The 18129-nt window shown below is 52.1% G+C and overlaps 1 protein-coding gene across 1 annotated transcript in view; it reads left to right on the top strand.

The window, feature by feature from the left end:
• Positions 1 to 4310: 4310 nt before the first annotated feature.
• LOC126456619 (alpha-tocopherol transfer protein-like) overlaps positions 4311 to 18129 on the top strand; it is a 94669-nt gene continuing 80850 nt past the window's right edge. Inside the window, exon 1 of the mRNA XM_050092363.1 lies at positions 4311 to 4364. Coding sequence (XP_049948320.1) covers positions 4311 to 4364 — 54 coding nt within the window. The remainder of the gene's footprint in view (positions 4365 to 18129) is intronic.

Genomic DNA, 18129 nt, shown 5'->3' with positions numbered 1-18129 from the left:
CTAATTTTAGTTATTGCGGGATTCCAAGCTGTACTAAGTTGGAAACCAGTGTCTCGATTGATCAGGTTGCTGTTCAACCGAATTTCTACAGCCTCTTTGAAAACTGAATCCCAAAATCCTTTAGCGTCACACAGCTTCTTCGTACCCTCAAAGAGGAAGGTGTGTCCTTCGTTAAGGCTATGTTCCGCTACCGCCGATTTTTCTGTCTGACCAAGGCGTACATTTCTAATGTGTTCCGAGCGCCTCTGCGTGATGCAGCGCTGCGTTTGTCCGATGTATTTCGTACCACATTCACATTCAATACTATATACGCCCGGAGTCTGCAGTCCTAGGTGGTCTTTGACTGAGCCAAGTATGTCCTTAATTTTACTTGGGGCATGAAAAATTGTCTTGATGTTGTGTTTCTCCAGAATGCGGGCAATCTTGGCTGTTGGCGGTCCCGCGTATGGTAGAAATGCCAGGCATCTGGTCTCATCTTCTTCTTCTGGTGTGTCTACCTTCCTGCTCTTGTGTAGGGCGCGCGAGATTTGCGTCTCATTATAACCGTTGCTGCGGAAGGTCTTCCTTAGGTGTTGTAACTCTGCAGGTAGGCTGTCATCATCACAGATAGACTTGGCCCTGTGCACAAGTGTGTTAAGCACTGAGTTGCGTTGTGCTGGGTGGTGGCAACTCTGTGCATGAAGGTATAAATCCGTATGTGTCTTCTTCCTATACACAGCGTGACCCAAGGTGCCATCAGGGTGCCTCTTGATTAGAATGTCAAGGAAGGGCAAGCTTCCGTTTTCTTCCACCTCCATGGTGAATTGTATGTTGCTGTGTATGCTGTTGAGATGTCGCAGGAAGTCTTGCAGGTTCTCTCTGCCATGTGGCCACACGACAAAAGTGTCATCCACATATCTGTAGAAGGCTTTAGGTTTCAATGGGGCGGTGTCCAGGGCTATGTCTTCAAAGTGCTCCATGTAAAGATTAGCGATGCCTGGAGCTAGGGGGGACCCCATGGCTACACCATCCACTTGTTCATAAAATTTGCCTCCACACTTGAAGTAGGTGTTTGTTAACACATGCCGGAACAGCTTTATTGTGTCCTCACTAAAGCGTGTTTCAAGCAGCGCTAGGGAGTCTTCCAGCGGTACTCGTGTGAAGAGTGAGGTGACGTCAAAGCTGACAAGAAGATCTTCTTTATCCAGGCGAAAGCCTTGTAGTACCTGCACAAACTCCGCCGAGTTCTTGACATGGTGCTCACAGTGACCCACGATCGGTTTGAGCAGTTGTGCTAGGTACTTGGCTAAACCATATGTCGGTGAGTTGATGGTGCTCACTATGGGTCGCAATGGAACTCCGTCTTTGCCCTGGTGCGCGAACACATACGGGTCACCAGGCAGGAGTTAGATAAGAACGCAAGGATGCTGCTTACTCAACACCTTCGATTGGCATCCTATCTCCCACCACACACATGGGAATGGATCGACGGAAACACATATGCAAGCAGTGAGATCCACAAGAGAAAAGCCACGGAAAAACAATGTGGCAAGTTCACCAGACTGTCTGGAGCCCGGCAACATGCCGACCACACAACCAATGCCAAGACTGTCATCAATCTGGCAGGCAAAGAACTGGACGAGACCACAATATCAGTGCTGTCGAGAGGACTTAATTTTGCTCCAGTACCCAGGACACTACCTAAGCGAGACATTATCAGCAGCATCGAGCAAGCCGTGCGCGGCCTCCCTACGGAGTCAGCTGAGGAAGTTAGGAGAGAGACGTGCAGGGTCCTGGAGAAGGCAAAAATGCCCAAGAACAACATAACGTCTGCTGAATGGACGGCTCTTAAGGCCCTACGTGAGGATGAGGACACTGTCGTTCTAGCTGCTGACAAAGGCAATGCCACGGTGATACTGAGGAAAGAAGATTATTGGCAGAAGATAAACTCACTGCTACAAGATACTGCCTACAAGCAACTGGACAAGGACACGACAGCTTCCGTGACTCGCAAGACCATCGCCTTGCTCAATGACTCTGGACTGGAAAAGGACGTCATCAGGAAGCTGTACCCCAGAGCACCGGCACCACCACGGCTATATGGGCTCCCTAAGATCCACAAAGACGGAGTTCCATTGCGACCCATAGTGAGCACCATCAACTCACCGACATATGGTTTAGCCAAGTACCTAGCACAACTGCTCAAACCGATCGTGGGTCACTGTGAGCACCATGTCAAGAACTCGGCGGAGTTTGTGCAGGTACTACAAGGCTTTCGCCTGGATAAAGAAGATCTTCTTGTCAGCTTTGACGTCACCTCACTCTTCACACGAGTACCGCTGGAAGACTCCCTAGCGCTGCTCGAAACACGCTTTAGTGAGGACACAATAAAGCTGTTCCGGCATGTGTTAACAAACACCTACTTCAAGTGTGGAGGCAAATTTTATGAACAAGTGGATGGTGTAGCCATGGGGTCCCCCCTAGCTCCAGGCATCGCTAATCTTTACATGGAGCACTTTGAAGACATAGCCCTGGACACCGCCCCATTGAAACCTAAAGCCTTCTACAGATATGTGGATGACACTTTTGTCGTGTGGCCACATGGCAGAGAGAACCTGCAAGACTTCCTGCGACATCTCAACAGCATACACAGCAACATACAATTCACCATGGAGGTGGAAGAAAACGGAAGCTTGCCCTTCCTTGACATTCTAATCAAGAGGCACCCTGATGGCACCTTGGGTCACGCTGTGTATAGGAAGAAGACACATACGGATTTATACCTTCATGCACAGAGTTGCCACCACCCAGCACAACGCAACTCAGTGCTTAACACACTTGTGCACAGGGCCAAGTCTATCTGTGATGATGACAGCCTACCTGCAGAGTTACAACACCTAAGGAAGACCTTCCGCAGCAACGGTTATAATGAGACGCAAATCTCGCGCGCCCTACACAAGAGCAGGAAGGTAGACACACCAGAAGAAGAAGATGAGACCAGATGCCTGGCATTTCTACCATACGCGGGACCGCCAACAGCCAAGATTGCCCGCATTCTGGAGAAACACAACATCAAGACAATTTTTCATGCCCCAAGTAAAATTAAGGACATACTTGGCTCAGTCAAAGACCACCTAGGACTGCAGACTCCGGGCGTATATAGTATTGAATGTGAATGTGGTACGAAATACATCGGACAAACGCAGCGCTGCATCACGCAGAGGCGCTCGGAACACATTAGAAATGTACGCCTTGGTCAGACAGAAAAATCGGCGGTAGCGGAACATAGCCTTAACGAAGGACACACCTTCCTCTTTGAGGGTACGAAGAAGCTGTGTGACGCTAAAGGATTTTGGGATTCAGTTTTCAAAGAGGCTGTAGAAATTCGGTTGAACAGCAACCTGATCAATCGAGACACTGGTTTCCAACTTAGTACAGCTTGGAATCCCGCAATAACTAAAATTAGAAGAGAACGCTCCGGCACGAAGACGGTAGCGGCCACAGACGTATTAGGAACCGGCAGGGACTCGACGCCCGCCTGCTGCTCCTTTTCTGACTTCCTCACTGTGAGGAGGTTCAGGTGGAAGTTTGTGGCCTGTTGGCCTTTACTCCCCTGGGATGATTGATGAGTCTTCTTTCTTGACTTGTAGGTTGTTCTGTACTGGCAAGGAGTGCCGATAACCTATTTTCTGTATTTGTCGGTGTGACGACTTTTCTTCTTCTTCTTCTTACTTGAGGGCTCTCCCTCGGTTGGGATAGTGGATACAGTGTATCCAGCTTTCTCATACTCTCCGTGGACGAGAGCGAAGATGACGTAGCGCATTTGCCACTCTGTGAAAATTGGGAAGGAATTGATCAGATCGTAATCCTCCTTGGAAAGACCAACAAGGCCTTCTGGATATTCGATTGGTTGGTGTGGAGGTGAAGGTTTAGAAAGGTTAGGAGGAACGAAGGGATAAGGGTTGTCGTGGTGGGGATATGTACCATCGCGAAGCGATGCAGCTATCTTCTGCGTCACAGCGCTTGCGCTGTACATGTCGGGAAGCGGGAGGAATGGGACTTCTTCCCACCCTTCTTCTTGCGCTTCTGCTTCTGCGTCCGTCTTGGGCAGTGTTGCCTCCCCTTCGGCAGGCACGTCGGTCTGCGTGGCCACCGTCGCAAACTTCTTCTCTCGAGGAGGAGTCGTCTGGCTGGCGGTGTCGACCGCTGTGGCGGAAGCTGCCTTGGCTGAGCGAAGCTCCTGCGTCAGCTCAGCAATCTGACGCCGAGCCTCGCCCAGTTCCGCCAGCATGGCCGCCCTCTCTTCCGCCATGGCGGATTTGAAGGCGGACATGGCTTCTTCTACGGCGTCGCTGAGGCGCCTGGTGATGGCGTCTTCTGAGCGAGTGACCACCTCTTCGCGTGTGGTGGTCACTTGCTTCTGCGTCTTCTCTGGTCCACGCCAATTTCTCCTGTACGCGCAGGAACGGGCGTTAGCCGCGTGTGCGCCACCGCAGTTGGCGCATGTGCAGGGGGCGTCCTTCGGCTTCTTGCAGTCGCGTGTGTCGTGTGCTTGCGCACACTTCAAACACGCGACTGCTCCGCTGCAGTGCTTGGCGACGTGGCCAAGCTTTTGGCAGCGAAAGCACTGCGGTGTAGACTTCTTCTTCTTCTTCCCGGCAGGTCCTGCTAACGTGAGCAGCAACTCAGCCAAGGCAGCAGCTTTGCGTCCACTTCCGCGTCCCGACATCACGATAACCAACAGCGACAACGAACTAACGTGTACTCTCCGCGGCGTGAGCGGGAATGCTCGACGCCCGGTCCGCGCCGCGAACCCTCCACCACTGGAACAGACATCGAAGACTTCACAGAGGAGGAAGTACAGGCTCAATTGAAGCAGTTAAACCCGAGGAAAGCGGGGGGGTGCGACCAGATAGAAAATGCAATACTGCTTCAGTTACCACAAGCAGCCATTCGCCCCATCACCGCGATCTTCAATCGGATCATGCAGACTGGCAACTTCCCCTCAGCATGGAAACATGCAGAGGTGGTTGCCATACCGAAACAGGGCAAAGACACCAGGCTTCCACAGAACTACAGGCCGATCAGCCTTTTACCATCAATATCTAAGGTATTTGAGCGCCTGTACTCCAAAAGGCTAATGCTTCACGTCAACGCTGAGGAGCTAATCCCGCCGGAACAATTCGGCTTCCGACGTGGACATAGCACAGAGCAACAGCTGTTACGTCTTGTGGAGGATGCGATGGGTGCCCTGGAGAGTCGGCAGTACGCAGGGGTAGTGCTGCTTGATGTCTCTAGGGCCTTCGATTGTGTGTGGCACGAGGGCCTCCTCTACAAACTGTTTGCAATGGGGGTACCTACGCCACACGTTCGACTCATCAAGTCCTACCTTAGTGGACGCACGTTCAATGTCCGTGCGGGAGCGGGTATATCCACGGCAAGGCCCATACAGGCGGGAGTGCCACAGGGTTCTGTCCTTGGCCCCCTTTTGTACTCCCTATACACCTCGGACACGCCAAAGGCTAACAGAGTCTCGGTCGCATTGTACGCCGATGACACCGCGTTGTATACCAGAACCGCGAACGCAAACCTCATGCGCCGCCGCCTGCAGACGGCATGTGAAGCTTTAGGGACATGGGCCACAAAGTGGCGCCTGAAATACAATGCCAGCAAAAGCCAGGCAATCATCATTACAAGGAAAAGAATCCCCAACGACCTACAGCCGGTGCGGATCATGGGAGGCCCCATCACATGGACCCGCACTGCAAAATACCTAGGGGTCACCCTGGATAGGCGCCTCACGTGGGGACCGCACATAAGGGACATTGTGGGTAAAGCCTATGGCAGATTGAGAGCGCTATACCCAATCCTGAACCCGAAGACAACCCTACCCACACGCTGCGGCATTGCGCTGTTTCTCGCCCTTATAAGGCCGGTGATGGAGTATGCGGCAGTAGTGTGGGGCAATGCGGCAGACTGCCACATCCGGAGATTGCAGGGCCTCCAGGGTAGAGTGCTTAGGATGGTCATGAAACTCCCGCGTGATTTTCCCAACAGGGAGTTGCATGCCATCACTGGAGTGCAGCCAATAAAGGATAGGATAAGACAGACCGCTCAACTGTTTTATGAGAAAACACAGCAGTCAGAGAACAGACTGGTCTCGAACCTCGGGAACCAACCACATAAAAGGGCCACCACAAGATGGCCCGACCTGCTGCGGCAGTAAAACCTTTCCAGTAACGATTATAAAGTAACATAAATGCTCATCACAAAATAGGACCTACACACACGATAGGCCAACTCCAACACATATTAGGAAACGCAGGAATAGTGCTTGCACTTAACTTGCTTAACCAAGAGGTAGTCAGGCACTACCCAACCAGGTAATGAGCGTACTGGCGCGGCGGCCGATTCCGCAGGTACCTGATTGGTCGGCGCCCGGAATCAGTCACTGGTCCAGGAGCCTTTATAGGACCGCGCAACACAGCATCTCGACACTCGCTGAGTGGCAGTCAAGGGTTGAGCTTGCTCCTCTGACTCGCGCACTGTCAGTCATAGGCCCCCGCTTGTACGGGTGACACACCAGGGGAATCTACGGCTTTGCTTTTATCAAAGCATCGGCGGGACCCAGTCAAGGTCTGCAGTAAGGAATTACGGCGGGCAGGATATTTTTTGGAGACGCTCGACAGCAGAATTGTCGTGTTTCCTTTTCCAACTGCGGGATGTCTAGCTCCAGTGGTGCTTTGGGGTCGAAGCGGTCAACCGCTGTCGACAAAAAGCGCGTCTTGTTGTTGCCGCGGGCCGCGTCGTCGGCCGTCTCGAGTACTTCGGCTGCCGCAGAGCCAGGCTCTGCCCCCCCCAAGGTTAGGGAAAATGTGGGCCAGGACCTGGGAGCCGGCCGCGGAACCGCAGAGAAGGTTTCCGCCGCCGCCGATCAGACCTCCGCGTCCACAAATACAGTAGGGCCAGCAATGCAGCCGGGATACCTAACGGTGTCAACGAAGGCTGTAACTGGCACCCCCCTGGCAGCAGCCCCACTTTCCGCCCCGGACATGGCAAGAAACACACAAACAAACGCAGTCATACATAGTACGCCGACAACAAAATATATTGTCAGTACTTGCAATCCTGCCCCTCCTAACCTCGTCCTATCTCCGCTCCTGCTTGCCCACGCCACCGGCACACTTCCCGAATTTCTCACGTCCATGAAGAATGGCAAGCAGATGCCCCGTCTGCCGACAAAAATCCTCCCCAAACCCACCCCCTCGTCACAGTCTTCCACCCGCTCCAAATACCTTAAATCCCCCCCACTCAAGTCCACCACATCCGACCAGCGGCGTGCAAGGAAGGACAAGAAGGAGAAGCGCTCCAAGGGGAAGAAGAAATCCACCACCCCCACCCCAACCGCTTCCACACCCTCTGAGGAGTCAGCGCCCCCGACAGCACCTGTCGTCGCACTGGGAGGGGACCAGGAAACTCTTGCACTGGAAGGGAACCGCGTAACCGGGCAGGATTCGGACGGTTTCGTGCTGGCGAAGAAAACGTTTCGTCAGCCGAAGCTTCCGCCAGCCCGGGGGTTGGAACCCACCCCGAACAGATTTCAGGCGGTTGCTGATGAGCCTGAGACAACAACAGAAACCACCACAACGCAAACACAGAACCAAGTCGCCCACCACCTCCCCCCGATTGTTGCTGAGTTTGCCCACAGCTATGAGGAGCTCTTCGAGCTGTTGAAGGCAGAAATCGGGGGAGGCAGTTTCCAGGCAAAACCTGCTGGTGGAGACAAAATAAAAATCACACTGCACACACTAGAACACTACACAACAGTCAAAACACTTTTCACAAATAAAAACATACCACACTACACGTTCCCCACAACAAAAACAAGGAACAGAAACATCGTGATACGAGACCTCCCAAGACGAGTGTCCCCCCAGGCAATCAAAACAGATTTGACTGCCCAGGGGTACGTCGTCAAGGGGGTCCAACAGATGGGCAACATAAACAGTAAGTGGCCACTTTACCAGGCCACACTCCCGGACATCCCCCAGAACAAAAGGGAGATAAAGATGGTTCTGGCAGTGCCTGTCACCACCGAACCGCTGCGCCGTAAGAACAAGACGGTGCAGTGCTTCAGGTGTCAGGGCCTTAACCACATCGCCGCCTACTGCACCATGCCAGTAAGGTGCAGGAAGTGCGCCGAGGCCCACGACACGAGAACATGCACACTTCACCACACGGACCCACAAATAAGGTGCGCGCTGTGTGGCAAAAACCACACGGCGGGATACCAAGGTTGTGAGGTCCACAAACGACACACACAACAGGCAAAGGGCGCAAAGGCCGCCCCCCACACACACAAACAAAACACCATAAACCCACAGAGACACACAAGAAAACAAACCATGGCAACACACACGGACAAGGCCTGGGTAAAACCAAGGCCGGACACACCGAGGGCGACTTATGCGGAAGTGGTTTCTCCACCGAGGAACCATGAAAGCATAGCCCAACCACCACAACACCAGACACTATCACGAGAACAACACCGGGAAACACACAGCAACAACGACCAGGTCCACCATGACGGAGGAAGGCCCAGGGAACCCCACACACACTCTCCCCCCATGGATCAGTTGTTAGGCGTAATGGTGCAGACCATGAACCTCGTCATGGAAATGATGAAGGAATTCAGGGAAGCCCAGAAGCAGAACACACAGATCCTCGTCGCCCTTCAGGCAACAGTCCAGCAGTCGCTCCCCTCTGCGACTTCCTCAGTAGTATCTACACCCCATCATGAATAGACGACCAAATATTCAAGGCCTGACAATGTGCGTCTTTAACGCAGACGGCATTGTTAATCAAGAGGTCGAATTCCGAGAACTCATGAAGGAGTTCTCCATCGACATATGCATGATGGGGGAAACCCACCTGAAACCGGGAGTAAAAGCGACAGTTCCCAACTACATTAGCTACCGTAAAGACAGGCCAACCCAAGGCGGAGGAGTGGCCATATATGTAAAAAGAGGGATCCCCCACCACCAGGTATTCTTACCAGCTACCAACAAAATCGAAGCAGTGGCGGTGGAAGTAACCACTGCCACTGGACCCCTAACAATTGTTGCAGTCTACCGACCCCCACACGACCAGATAGATGAGGGAGACATAGCTGCTCTAGGGCAAATTGAAGGCAAACTCATAATAGGGGGAGACTTCAATGCCAAACATCCTGATTGGAATTCTAGAGTAACCTCCAGAGCAGGCGCCAAACTGCAACAACTAGCGCGCGCCCACCACTTCGAAACATGGGGTCCAGTCGAGCCAACACATTTTCCGAAAAACGGAAGCAGGCCCGATGTGTTAGACATAGCTCTCACCAGGAGGATCGCAGGGTTCGTGGCCGCAAGGACAATCAACAGAATGTCCTCCGACCACAACCCAGTGATTCTGGAGGTCGATGTGGGAGAATGGGTAGCACTCCCACGGTACCAGACGTCGTACAAACGTACAGACTGGGAGCGATACCAAGAAACTGTCGCCTCTGATATCGCTCGCGCTCCGCCACCCACTGCTGAAACAGTAGAACAAGCGCTACAAGACCTAACAGGCACCATCTTGCAGGCAGCGGAAGAAGCCACCCCTCCACAAAGGGAGGGCCCACCGCCGCAAATACAGCTCCCAGAACACTTGCTAGCTCAAATTCGACACAAGAACAGAGTGGCAAAAGAGTGGAAGATCACCAGAAATCAGGCCACCAGGAGGCTGCTCAATCGTCTACAGAGAGAGCTGAAGGTAGCGCTCAATGAGCACAGAAACCAGCAATGGCAAAACCGCCTCACATCTCTCAAAGTAGACGATCATACACTATGGCAAGCGACCAAACAGTTTACAAAACGACGCGCTAGGATGCCGCCACTGCATGGCGAGCGGGGACTGGTCTACAGCCATGCTGGAAAGGCCAACGCCCTCGCCGACTCCTTTGAGAAGCAGTTCCAAGCGGCAGAACCTCAGGATGAAGAACATGAAGAGGTAGTCAGTCGTCAACTGACCGTCTTCCTCAATGCTGAGGAGGACCCAGAGGACGAACCCATACTTTTTGCCCCCGAGGACGTGGCAAGAGTAATCAGGTCCCTCCCTACAAAAAAGGCGCCAGGGCACGACAGTGTCACAAACCAGTTAGTCAAAAAACTCCCACCCACAGCGATCACACACCTCGCGAACGTCCTCAACGAGATTACTCGTTCCCGTGTTTTCCCAGCTTGCTGGAAACATGCGGAAGTGGTCGCGATACACAAACCAGGGAAAGACCCTCTATTCCCGCAGCACTACAGGCCGATTAGCCTCTTGCCAACACTCAGCAAGATCTATGAGCGCCTCCTGCTAAGACCCATACAAGAACACATTACCAGAGAGCAAATTCTGCCGGATTTCCAATTTGGGTTCCGGCAGAACCACTCTGCCCCACAGCAGGTCATGAGAATGGTTGAAGCAGCCACAGAGGGCTTCAACCACAGAGGCTACTGCGGGATAGTGCTACTAGATGTAGCCAAAGCCTTTGATTCAGTATGGCATAGAGGGCTACTCTACAAGTTGTACACACAAGGGTTTCCCGGGAGCATAGTTCAGCTCATTAAGAGCTATCTCACGAATAGGACTTTCTCCGTCAAAGTAGAAACTGCCACCTCCACCAGAAGGCGTATTCGTGCCGGGGTGCCACAGGGATCGGTCCTGGGGCCCGTATTGTACAGTTTGTACACTGCGGATACTCCGACGGCCCCCCTGGTGCACACTGCGCAGTACGCTGACGACACAGCCTTCTACACGAGAAATGCGAACAAGGACCTGGTCATCCGTAGGCTACAAAAGGTTTTAGATGACACAGAAACTTGGGCCCGTCGCTGGCGCATCACGATCAACTCCGAGAAGACGCAGGCAATGCTGATTACCCGCAGGCTCGGAAGGCGCGAACCTCCTCAACGTCCCCCCCTCCACCTTCACCTAAATGGAATCCAACTCCCCTGGCGCAGAACCGCCAAGTACCTTGGCGTAACCTTGGACTCTCGTCTTACGTGGAAACCCCACATAGACGAGGTCCACAGGAAGGTCTGCGCCAGAATGTCCATTCTATACCCTATCCTGAACACAAACAGCTCCCTTCCCTTCCCAGTAGCAGTAAATGTTTATCAGGCCCTGATCCGGCCAGTTATGGAGTATGCGTGCCCTGTCTGGGGATACGCGGCAAAGCAGCACCTGGACAAACTCCAGAGGCTGCAGAACCGCGCCCTCAGAAGGGCACTGCATCTACCACTCGGATTCCCCATAGACGACCTGCACGCCGCAGCCGAAATCCCACTCCTGAGAGAGCGTTTCCAGGATCTGGCAAGGGCCTTCTATGAGGGTTCTTCCAGATCCGAAAACGCGCTCATCCACTCCCTAGGTCGGTATGACATGTCCCGCGATAAGCACAAGCGCCCTATGACGATCTTCGACGACTAAGTCGAAGAGAAAATCCCAAAACCCAATCCCTAATCCAGTTCCTTCCCATATAACACCAATCTTTTCGCCTACCTCAGGCAAGTACTAGACTCACTCACAACAAACATCACAAGTCACAGACACCAAAAAACTATAGAAAAATCACACACACACGTTCACAGGGGAGTAAAAGCCGAAAGGCTACAAACTCCCCCACACACACTTCCCCAAAGAGGGGAAAGTAAAAGATGTGAGCAGCAGCAGCATCTCGACACTTCGCTTGAAGATGATGGGTACGAAACCCTTCGAAACGTTGCGAGAAGACGACGCCTTTACTCGGCTGATCACCCGAGAAGATTTCACGAATGGAATACGCCGAGAAAGTCTCAAATCACATTTAACATACCTCTACGGGGAGGATATCCATCGCAGCTACCAGATGCTACAGAAACTACGACTCAAGGCGGGCAAGCTGCTTAGCAGACTGGCCTTCTTACAACGGTGTCGAGATAAAGAAGTGTTGCCGAAATTTGCCAACTTGCGACACCCTGTGAGCACGACAAGATCCAGACGCATACTACAACGAGCCGGTGCGGCCCTGGTGCGCGAACACATACGGGTCACCAGGCAGGAGTTAGATAAGAACGCAAGGATGCTGCTTACTCAACACCTTCGATTGGCATCCTATCTCCCACCACACACATGGGAATGGATCGACGGAAACACATATGCAAGCAGTGAGATCCACAAGAGAAAAGCCACGGAAAAACAATGTGGCAAGTTCACCAGACTGTCTGGAGCCCGGCAACATGCCGACCACACAACCAATGCCAAGACTGTCATCAATCTGGCAGGCAAAGAACTGGACGAGACCACAATATCAGTGCTGTCGAGAGGACTTAATTTTGCTCCAGTACCCAGGACACTACCTAAGCGAGACATTATCAGCAGCATCGAGCAAGCCGTGCGCGGCCTCCCTACGGAGTCAGCTGAGGAAGTTAGGAGAGAGACGTGCAGGGTCCTGGAGAAGGCAAAAATGCCCAAGAACAACATAACGTCTGCTGAATGGACGGCTCTTAAGGCCCTACGTGAGGATGAGGACACTGTCGTTCTAGCTGCTGACAAAGGCAATGCCACGGTGATACTGAGGAAAGAAGATTATTGGCAGAAGATAAACTCACTGCTACAAGATACTGCCTACAAGCAACTGGACAAGGACACGACAGCTTCCGTGACTCGCAAGACCATCGCCTTGCTCAATGACTCTGGACTGGAAAAGGACGTCATCAGGAAGCTGTACCCCAGAGCACCGGCACCACCACGGCTATATGGGCTCCCTAAGATCCACAAAGACGGAGTTCCATTGCGACCCATAGTGAGCACCATCAACTCACCGACATATGGTTTAGCCAAGTACCTAGCACAACTGCTCAAACCGATCGTGGGTCACTGTGAGCACCATGTCAAGAACTCGGCGGAGTTTGTGCAGGTACTACAAGGCTTTCGCCTGGATAAAGAAGATCTTCTTGTCAGCTTTGACGTCACCTCACTCTTCACACGAGTACCGCTGGAAGACTCCCTAGCGCTGCTCGAAACACGCTTTAGTGAGGACACAATAAAGCTGTTCCGGCATGTGTTAACAAACACCTACTTCAAGTGTGGAGGCAAATTTTATGAACAAGTGGATGGTGTAGCCATGGGGTCCCCCCTAGCTCCAGGTATCGCTAATCTTTACATGGAGCACTTTGAAGACATAGCCCTGGACACCGCCCCATTGAAACCTAAAGCCTTCTACAGATATGTGGATGACACTTTTGTCGTGTGGCCACATGGCAGAGAGAACCTGCAAGACTTCCTGCGACATCTCAACAGCATACACAGCAACATACAATTCACCATGGAGGTGGAAGAAAACGGAAGCTTGCCCTTCCTTGACATTCTAATCAAGAGGCACCCTGATGGCACCTTGGGTCACGCTGTGTATAGGAAGAAGACACATACGGATTTATACCTTCATGCACAGAGTTGCCACCACCCAGCACAACGCAACTCAGTGCTTAACACACTTGTGCACAGGGCCAAGTCTATCTGTGATGATGACAGCCTACCTGCAGAGTTACAACACCTAAGGAAGACCTTCCGCAGCAACGGTTATAATGAGACGCAAATCTCGCGCGCCCTACACAAGAGCAGGAAGGTAGACACACCAGAAGAAGAAGATGAGACCAGATGCCTGGCATTTCTACCATACGCGGGACCGCCAACAGCCAAGATTGCCCGCATTCTGGAGAAACACAACATCAAGACAATTTTTCATGCCCCAAGTAAAATTAAGGACATACTTGGCTCAGTCAAAGACCACCTAGGACTGCAGACTCCGGGCGTATATAGTATTGAATGTGAATGTGGTACGAAATACATCGGACAAACGCAGCGCTGCATCACGCAGAGGCGCTCGGAACACATTAGAAATGTACGCCTTGGTCAGACAGAAAAATCGGCGGTAGCGGAACATAGCCTTAACGAAGGACACACCTTCCTCTTTGAGGGTACGAAGAAGCTGTGTGACGCTAAAGGATTTTGGGATTCAGTTTTCAAAGAGGCTGTAGAAATTCGGTTGAACAGCAACCTGATCAATCGAGACACTGGTTTCCAACTTAGTACAGCTTGGAATCCCGCAATAACTAAAATTAGAAGAGAACGCTCCGGCACGAAGACGGTAGCGGCCACAGACGTATTAGGAACCGGCAGGGACTCGACGCCCGGTCCGCGCCGCGAACCCTCCACCACTGGCGCGGCGGCCGATTCCGCAGGTACCTGATTGGTCGGCGCCCGGAATCAGTCACTGGTCCAGGAGCCTTTATAGGACCGCGCAACACAGCATCTCGACACTTCGCTTGAAGATGATGGGTACGAAACCCTTCGAAACGTTGCGAGAAGACGACGCCTTTACTCGGCTGATCACCCGAGAAGATTTCACGAATGGAATACGCCGAGAAAGTCTCAAATCACATTTAACATACCTCTACGGGGAGGATATCCATCGCAGCTACCAGATGCTACAGAAACTACGACTCAAGGCGGGCAAGCTGCTTAGCAGACTGGCCTTCTTACAACGGTGTCGAGATAAAGAAGTGTTGCCGAAATTTGCCAACTTGCGACACCCTGTGAGCACGACAAGATCCAGACGCATACTACAACGAGCCGGTGCGGCCCTGGTGCGCGAACACATACGGGTCACCAGGCAGGAGTTAGATAAGAACGCAAGGATGCTGCTTACTCAACACCTTCGATTGGCATCCTATCTCCCACCACACACATGGGAATGGATCGACGGAAACACATATGCAAGCAGTGAGATCCACAAGAGAAAAGCCACGGAAAAACAATGTGGCAAGTTCACCAGACTGTCTGGAGCCCGGCAACATGCCGACCACACAACCAATGCCAAGACTGTCATCAATCTGGCAGGCAAAGAACTGGACGAGACCACAATATCAGTGCTGTCGAGAGGACTTAATTTTGCTCCAGTACCCAGGACACTACCTAAGCGAGACATTATCAGCAGCATCGAGCAAGCCGTGCGCGGCCTCCCTACGGAGTCAGCTGAGGAAGTTAGGAGAGAGACGTGCAGGGTCCTGGAGAAGGCAAAAATGCCCAAGAACAACATAACGTCTGCTGAATGGACGGCTCTTAAGGCCCTACGTGAGGATGAGGACACTGTCGTTCTAGCTGCTGACAAAGGCAATGCCACGGTGATACTGAGGAAAGAAGATTATTGGCAGAAGATAAACTCACTGCTACAAGATACTGCCTACAAGCAACTGGACAAGGACACGACAGCTTCCGTGACTCGCAAGACCATCGCCTTGCTCAATGACTCTGGACTGGATAAGGACGTCATCAGGAAGCTGTACCCCAGAGCACCGGCACCACCACGGCTATATGGGCTCCCTAAGATCCACAAAGACGGAGTTCCATTGCGACCCATAGTGAGCACCATCAACTCACCGACATATGGTTTAGCCAAGTACCTAGCACAACTGCTCAAACCGATCGTGGGTCACTGTGAGCACCATGTCAAGAACTCGGCGGAGTTTGTGCAGGTACTACAAGGCTTTCGCCTGGATAAAGAAGATCTTCTTGTCAGCTTTGACGTCACCTCACTCTTCACACGAGTACCGCTGGAAGACTCCCTAGCGCTGCTCGAAACACGCTTTAGTGAGGACACAATAAAGCTGTTCCGGCATGTGTTAACAAACACCTACTTCAAGTGTGGAGGCAAATTTTATGAACAAGTGGATGGTGTAGCCATGGGGTCCCCCCTAGCTCCAGGCATCGCTAATCTTTACATGGAGCACTTTGAAGACATAGCCCTGGACACCGCCCCATTGAAACCTAAAGCCTTCTACAGATATGTGGATGACACTTTTGTCGTGTGGCCACATGGCAGAGAGAACCTGCAAGACTTCCTGCGACATCTCAACAGCATACACAGCAACATACAATTCACCATGGAGGTGGAAGAAAACGGAAGCTTGCCCTTCCTTGACATTCTAATCAAGAGGCACCCTGATGGCACCTTGGGTCACGCTGTGTATAGGAAGAAGACACATACGGATTTATACCTTCATGCACAGAGTTGCCACCACCCAGCACAACGCAACTCAGTGCTTAACACACTTGTGCACAGGGCCAAGTCTATCTGTGATGATGACAGCCTACCTGCAGAGTTACAACACCTAAGGAAGACCTTCCGCAGCAACGGTTATAATGAGACGCAAATCTCGCGCGCCCTACACAAGAGCAGGAAGGTAGACACACCAGAAGAAGAAGATGAGACCAGATGCCTGGCATTTCTACCATACGCGGGACCGCCAACAGCCAAGATTGCCCGCATTCTGGAGAAACACAACATCAAGACAATTTTTCATGCCCCAAGTAAAATTAAGGACATACTTGGCTCAGTCAAAGACCACCTAGGACTGCAGACTCCGGGCGTATATAGTATTGAATGTGAATGTGGTACGAAATACATCGGACAAACGCAGCGCTGCATCACGCAGAGGCGCTCGGAACACATTAGAAATGTACGCCTTGGTCAGACAGAAAAATCGGCGGTAGCGGAACATAGCCTTAACGAAGGACACACCTTCCTCTTTGAGGGTACGAAGAAGCTGTGTGACGCTAAAGGATTTTGGGATTCAGTTTTCAAAGAGGCTGTAGAAATTCGGTTGAACAGCAACCTGATCAATCGAGACACTGGTTTCCAACTTAGTACAGCTTGGAATCCCGCAATAACTAAAATTAGAAGAGAACGCTCCGGCACGAAGACGGTAGCGGCCACAGACGTATTAGGAACCGGCAGGGACTCGACGCCCGGTCCGCGCCGCGAACCCTCCACCACTGGCGCGGCGGCCGATTCCGCAGGTACCTGATTGGTCGGCGCCCGGAATCAGTCACTGGTCCAGGAGCCTTTATAGGACCGCGCAACACAGCATCTCGACACTTCGCTTGAAGATGATGGGTACGAAACCCTTCGAAACGTTGCGAGAAGACGACGCCTTTACTCGGCTGATCACCCGAGAAGATTTCACGAATGGAATACGCCGAGAAAGTCTCAAATCACATTTAACATACCTCTACGGGGAGGATATCCATCGCAGCTACCAGATGCTACAGAAACTACGACTCAAGGCGGGCAAGCTGCTTAGCAGACTGGCCTTCTTACAACGGTGTCGAGATAAAGAAGTGTTGCCGAAATTTGCCAACTTGCGACACCCTGTGAGCACGACAAGATCCAGACGCATACTACAACGAGCCGGTGCGGCCCTGGTGCGCGAACACATACGGGTCACCAGGCAGGAGTTAGATAAGAACGCAAGGATGCTGCTTACTCAACACCTTCGATTGGCATCCTATCTCCCACCACACACATGGGAATGGATCGACGGAAACACATATGCAAGCAGTGAGATCCACAAGAGAAAAGCCACGGAAAAACAATGTGGCAAGTTCACCAGACTGTCTGGAGCCCGGCAACATGCCGACCACACAACCAATGCCAAGACTGTCATCAATCTGGCAGGCAAAGAACTGGACGAGACCACAATATCAGTGCTGTCGAGAGGACTTAATTTTGCTCCAGTACCCAGGACACTACCTAAGCGAGACATTATCAGCAGCATCGAGCAAGCCGTGCGCGGCCTCCCTACGGAGTCAGCTGAGGAAGTTAGGAGAGAGACGTGCAGGGTCCTGGAGAAGGCAAAAATGCCCAAGAACAACATAACGTCTGCTGAATGGACGGCTCTTAAGGCCCTACGTGAGGATGAGGACACTGTCGTTCTAGCTGCTGACAAAGGCAATGCCACGGTGATACTGAGGAAAGAAGATTATTGGCAGAAGATAAACTCACTGCTACAAGATACTGCCTACAAGCAACTGGACAAGGACACGACAGCTTCCGTGACTCGCAAGACCATCGCCTTGCTCAATGACTCTGGACTGGAAAAGGACGTCATCAGGAAGCTGTACCCCAGAGCACCGGCACCACCACGGCTATATGGGCTCCCTAAGATCCACAAAGACGGAGTTCCATTGCGACCCATAGTGAGCACCATCAACTCACCGACATATGGTTTAGCCAAGTACCTAGCACAACTGCTCAAACCGATC

This window comes from Schistocerca serialis, chromosome 2 (genome assembly GCF_023864345.2).
Source record: "Schistocerca serialis cubense isolate TAMUIC-IGC-003099 chromosome 2, iqSchSeri2.2, whole genome shotgun sequence".
Classification (NCBI taxonomy): Eukaryota; Metazoa; Arthropoda; class Insecta; order Orthoptera; family Acrididae; genus Schistocerca; species Schistocerca serialis.
This window is presented reverse-complemented; position numbering and strand designations above follow the sequence as displayed.